Here is a 5,063-nt window from a genome sequence, read left to right as displayed (position 1 = left end):
GCGCAGCGCTGCGCACCGTACGTAAATATACGTACAATACATAGGTAAAATATACGACAGGTCTGGACCACTCCTGAATTTTGTTCGTATCTGAAAAAAATCTTAGAATATGAAAACATTGGTGAATGTCACAAATTCTCCTAAATCACTCGTACGCACAACTTAAGAACAAATCTGTGTGTACCAACGGTTCTTGCATGAGGCCCAGTGGACCTAACCAGACTCTAGCAGAAGTGGTGAGACATTAAAATCTGGTCTCACCGAACTAGAGGAGCCCAGCATGGCTTTAGATCGGATCATCCCAGCCAGAGAGTGACGCAGAGTATCCAAGCGAGAGCTCTTCTCTTTCGTCTTGTCCTGCAGGAAAAGTAAAGAGAAGCAACTTGAATTCAGGAACTGAACATCAGCAGCTGCTACCCTCAAACACTTGACTCACAGTGGATCCAACTGATCGAGTGTCGTCCTCGTACTGCAGCGCCGGGAAGGCCGGTGGCGGCGGAGATGCTACTGCAGCAGCCATCTTAGCATCCAGCAGGGCTTTCTGGGACAGAAGGCGGGCCTCGGAGCTGTGCAGTGACTGGACGGTATGACGAACCTCAAGAAGGGACAGTTTCTGACTGAGCAGCAGGACACAGCTAGACAGGGTGAGACACAGACATTCAGCGAGGACACAAAGACAAAGAGCTGCTGACTCCGCCTCTTGGAACTCACTCGCTCTTCCTCTCAGAATTCTGCTGACCCGTCTGGATTCTGGACTCCAGTTCTTCGACTAACTTCTCCTTTAAATTCAGGTTCTGCTGAGTGAGTGCCAGCTCTGCTGTGGTTGTTGACAATCTAACAAGCAGACAAACTCGTTCAGGAACATCTTTCTGAACCCTACAATCAGACCTTTACTTTGGAAAGCCGCAGACAGGAGTTTTATTTTGAAGGAGCTCACGTTGCCTGCAGGCTGTCGGCTGTTAGGGTGTTCCACATGATCTCATTGGCTTGGATGTTGTCCGTGTCCTCCAACAGGGATGCATCAAACTCCACGCTGGCCTCTGGCATCTCTGGAGACCTAACGGGGGAACGGGCAGTTGATTACCAGGGCCGTCAGGTCGTTGCCATGGCAACCAGGGTCCAACTCGCCTGTATGTATCAATGAAGTGTTGGTACTCTGTGAGTGGGTCGATCTGCTGAACCGCTGCTGAAATTTCCTGATGCACTTTGACGATTTCCTCTGTCAGCAGGCTGCTGATCTCACAGTATTCCTCCAGGATACTTTTACTGCAGAGTACACAGGACAAGATACTTTACCTGCAGCTAGTGCTGGACAATATATCCATATAAAACACAACGTGACAAWGRCTTCTGAAAAGATACAGATAACCATTACATCAGTGCATGATGATATACCACAGGTTCAGTATAACTGCTGTTTATTCTAGGCTAATGCTAGCAATGCTAACTGCAACACCGTGCATATCAGTGCTAAAACAAGATCAACAGCAGTGAAGGAACAAACGTTCACAGTTAGAAAAAGAAGCAGAAGAAATAGTTTAAATCATATGAAACCCACTGGAGCCCACATTCAGCCAGTGACACACAGGTGTGTCTGCAGCACCAGCTGTGAGCTGCTCTTCAAACATTTTCACATGTCCAGGGCTGAAAACACCTCTCTTCATGCTGACGGTCAGCAGACTGACACAGTGTTTGTGTCTGGACGTAACAGTGGCACACAACTGGACTTGACCAGCAGAAAACAGGAGAGACGGAGGAAGACTTCGGTGGTGCAAACCTTCAGCTGCAGCAGAGGGACGGCCTCCACTGCTGGACTGGACAGGACCGTCTATGTCATCAGACTCTTCAGCCAGTTTAAAATAACACCTTTTTCAGGGTTTTTACTTACATTTCTAAAAACAATCCAAGCACCAAAAAATGCACTCAGAAGTATTTTTACTTTAAGTAAATGTATTTTTCTGTGACTTGAAATGACCTGTTTTCAAACACCGCTACTTGTGATGTCACAAGTCTCACTCCAGCCCACCCCATSCTGAGCCCAGCTCRTCTCCTGGTAACTCAAGCAGAGACTCCGCCCACTTCTTCACAGGATGGTTCTGCTGTTTTAGAACAGGACAACACATTTGTGTGGATTCATTTGATTTTTATTTTATTTGGTTTTTATTTTGATGGTAATCTAGCAATATTAAAGAAAGAATGTGTAAATAATTTCACCATGAACTACTTTGGAAAAACTGTACTTTCTACTGAAAACAAAGTAACCTTCTGGTGGGGGGCGGAGCTAATGTAAACAACAGGTGTGGAGGGGTTTCCATAGGTACTTCTGCAAAGCAGCAGGTTCTGAATGGAGCTGAAGAACAGGCAGAACTGAAAAGATGAAATTTTACTATCTGAGATTAATTTTGTGAATTAAATCAAATGAAGATGTTTTGTAGAGCCCACAGATGATCCTAACTTGTTTTAGGACCCCCATCATAGGTCTCCTTTAATACATAACCTGATAATGGAGGCAAAAAAGATGAAGGGAACAAATGTACACATTAATGAAGCTGAGGCAAGGCTGTCAAAACAAAACTGAAAAGGACATATGAAACAAATATTTGGATGAGACAAGGATCTGGGACCAGAATAATAAAAGAGCTGAAGGAGTTCAGGAGGGACAAACTTAATGAAATGACTGAAACAACTTGATACAAAAATAATTAACATAAGGACAGCAGACGAACATGGACACATGGGATTTATACATTTCAAATATGACTAATCTAAAATAAGAAGACATAATAAGATATACAGTAAGATTGATTCAACTTTTTTCCATAATCAAAAGTTTGAGTATTATAATGAGGAGCAATTTAATAACTAGCAATGAATTATTATTGGTCCATTTACATGAATATGTAATTTATTACCCACTCTGTGGGTGGGATTATGGGCAGACTGCCTGTAGCACAGTGGTTCTTAGTTCCGGTCCTTGTGACCCACTATCCTGCAGAAATAGTTTCCCTGTTTTGGCACACCTGATTTAAATGAACGAGTGATTGACAGGCTTCTGCTGAACTGAAAGAGCAGGTGAAGAGCAGGGCTAAAACATGCAGGGTAGTGGGTCACCAGGACCAGAACTGAGAACCACTGCTGTAGCAGATTCAGTTATTAAAGCTTTTAAAAAAGGCCATTGTGGTTTTACCGTTCAGACTTTATATTTTATTTATTTATTTATTTATTTTTGTTGCGGTGCTGTGTTTAAGTGTTTGTTTGAAACCTTCTGGGATATCTGCTTGGCTTTGCCCCCCCACCTGTCTCGTTTGTCTCTATGTGGAATGGACTTGTGACCTGTCCAGGTGTACCCCGCCTCTCAAAGAACCGTGTAGATAATGGATGGATAGAATTTAATACATTTTGGGCCAAAGTTTTGTGTGGTGGTAGATAAGTACGATCTCTATTTATCACATACTGAAGCCAAATACAAACATCCAAGATGGCCACCATAGCTAAAATGCAAAATTAACCATAAGTCAGCCATTGTTAAATTTATGTGGCTGAAATGTGGGATTGTAGTAGATCACATTGATCTCCAACAAAGAGTAAATTCGAATCTTTGGTCGACATGGCAGGCCCTTTCAGAGGTTCTCCAGGAACTATTCTAGTTTTAATATATCGTCTTCATGTTTTGATGTCGCTGTAAAACAAAATACCTTCTTACTGCCCAAGCCTAACTGGTACACTGCTAACCATGAGACCAGGACCAGTGCATGATCCCAGCAGTTAGAATACCAGCCTCATCTAACCAAAGTGTCCTTTCTACTCATTTGGACTTAAACATTGCTAATGTCATCCTTTCTATCACTATTACACGASTACTTCTGGGGATTGTTTTGTTTTTGAGCTTTTACTATTRTGTTGCTGTGTTGTAAAGGACCTTGATGGTGCTATCACAACCAGTTTCCTCTCTGGGATTAAAAAGTCAACTATCAGCACAACAGTAACAACAGGTGGGTTCAGGTGACTCAGCACCTTCAGTAGGATCATGTGACTCACAGTGCCAGTGTCATGTCCTCTTGCATCTTCTGCAGCGCATCGAGCAGTGCTGGCACCGCGTAGCGTCGATGCTCGTCCTGATGCATTCGGGCGCCACACACCGCCAACACATACTGATTATGGAGGTTGTGGAGTTTTGCCGTGGCTTTGTCGTAACGGTCACGAGCACGCTCAGCCTCTCGGCCTGTGGACAGGTGGGACAGGTGGGACAGGACTCAGAGCGGCAGGGAATGACGCCAACATAAAGCATCAGTGGTGAGGCAAACACTAACCTTTGGCCAGAGCCTCACGGTACTTTTCTTTGGCGCTGTTAGCATCACGGCTCAGCTGACGATATGTCGTCTTCAGCTTCTCCAGCTCAATTTTGGTTACCTAGTAACAACAAAAACAGTTGGACCAGTCAAAAACTGAACCAGAACCCACTGTCTATGTGTTTCCCAGTATACCTTGTGATTGTGGCTCTCCAGCTGCTGATGAAGACTCTGGTAGCTCTTCTTCACCTGYTGCTTGTCTCGTATCAGTGTGGCAAGGCGGTGCAGTGGGCCCGAGTTCAGATCATCGGCGTGACTTTTCATGATTCGACCCAAAGCCTCTGTCTGATGGATTACCTGAGACCAAGACTGACAGACACACTGACTCTAAGACCCTCTCACCTACCAAGCCCCACCCCCACAGGTAAGCAGCTTACCTTGCTGACTGTGCTGATGTAGTCAGCAGCTTCCTGTTTCTCTGTTTGTTGAGTCATGCTGAGCAGCAAGGCAGCGTACTCTTTATCACTCTTCACTCGTAACGTCATGAAGCGTTTTACAGTCTCCAGCAGCTAGAGGGCGCCACAGTAGGTGACAGGAAGTGATGTCAGAGAAGAGCAGACACACAAAGCCACCATTCAGCAATGTTTCAGTTTATTTGTGTCATTATGAGTTGTGTGAAATGCTACTTTCAGATGTAGGGGTCACCTGGAGTGAAGAAACAAGATTTACTGCCTCGAAGCAGGCCTCATACAGGCCTGACGAGAGGACAGGAAC

The 5,063-nt window shown here is 44.7% G+C and overlaps 1 protein-coding gene across 1 annotated transcript in view; it reads right to left on the bottom strand.

Moving 5' to 3' along the window:
* Positions 1-5,063, bottom strand: part of fer (fer (fps/fes related) tyrosine kinase) — a gene marked incomplete in the record, with an annotated part of 41,331 nt that overhangs the window by 17,384 nt on the left and 18,884 nt on the right. Inside the window, 9 exon segments of the mRNA XM_014031274.1 lie at positions 262-357; positions 437-635; positions 712-834; positions 938-1,057; positions 1,129-1,266; positions 4,039-4,222; positions 4,311-4,410; positions 4,485-4,658; positions 4,727-4,858. Coding sequence (XP_013886728.1) covers positions 262-357; positions 437-635; positions 712-834; positions 938-1,057; positions 1,129-1,266; positions 4,039-4,222; positions 4,311-4,410; positions 4,485-4,658; positions 4,727-4,858 — 1,266 coding nt within the window.

This window comes from Austrofundulus limnaeus, unplaced genomic scaffold (genome assembly GCF_001266775.1).
Source record: "Austrofundulus limnaeus strain Quisiro unplaced genomic scaffold, Austrofundulus_limnaeus-1.0 Scaffold1215, whole genome shotgun sequence".
Classification (NCBI taxonomy): Eukaryota; Metazoa; Chordata; class Actinopteri; order Cyprinodontiformes; family Rivulidae; genus Austrofundulus; species Austrofundulus limnaeus.
This window is presented reverse-complemented; position numbering and strand designations above follow the sequence as displayed.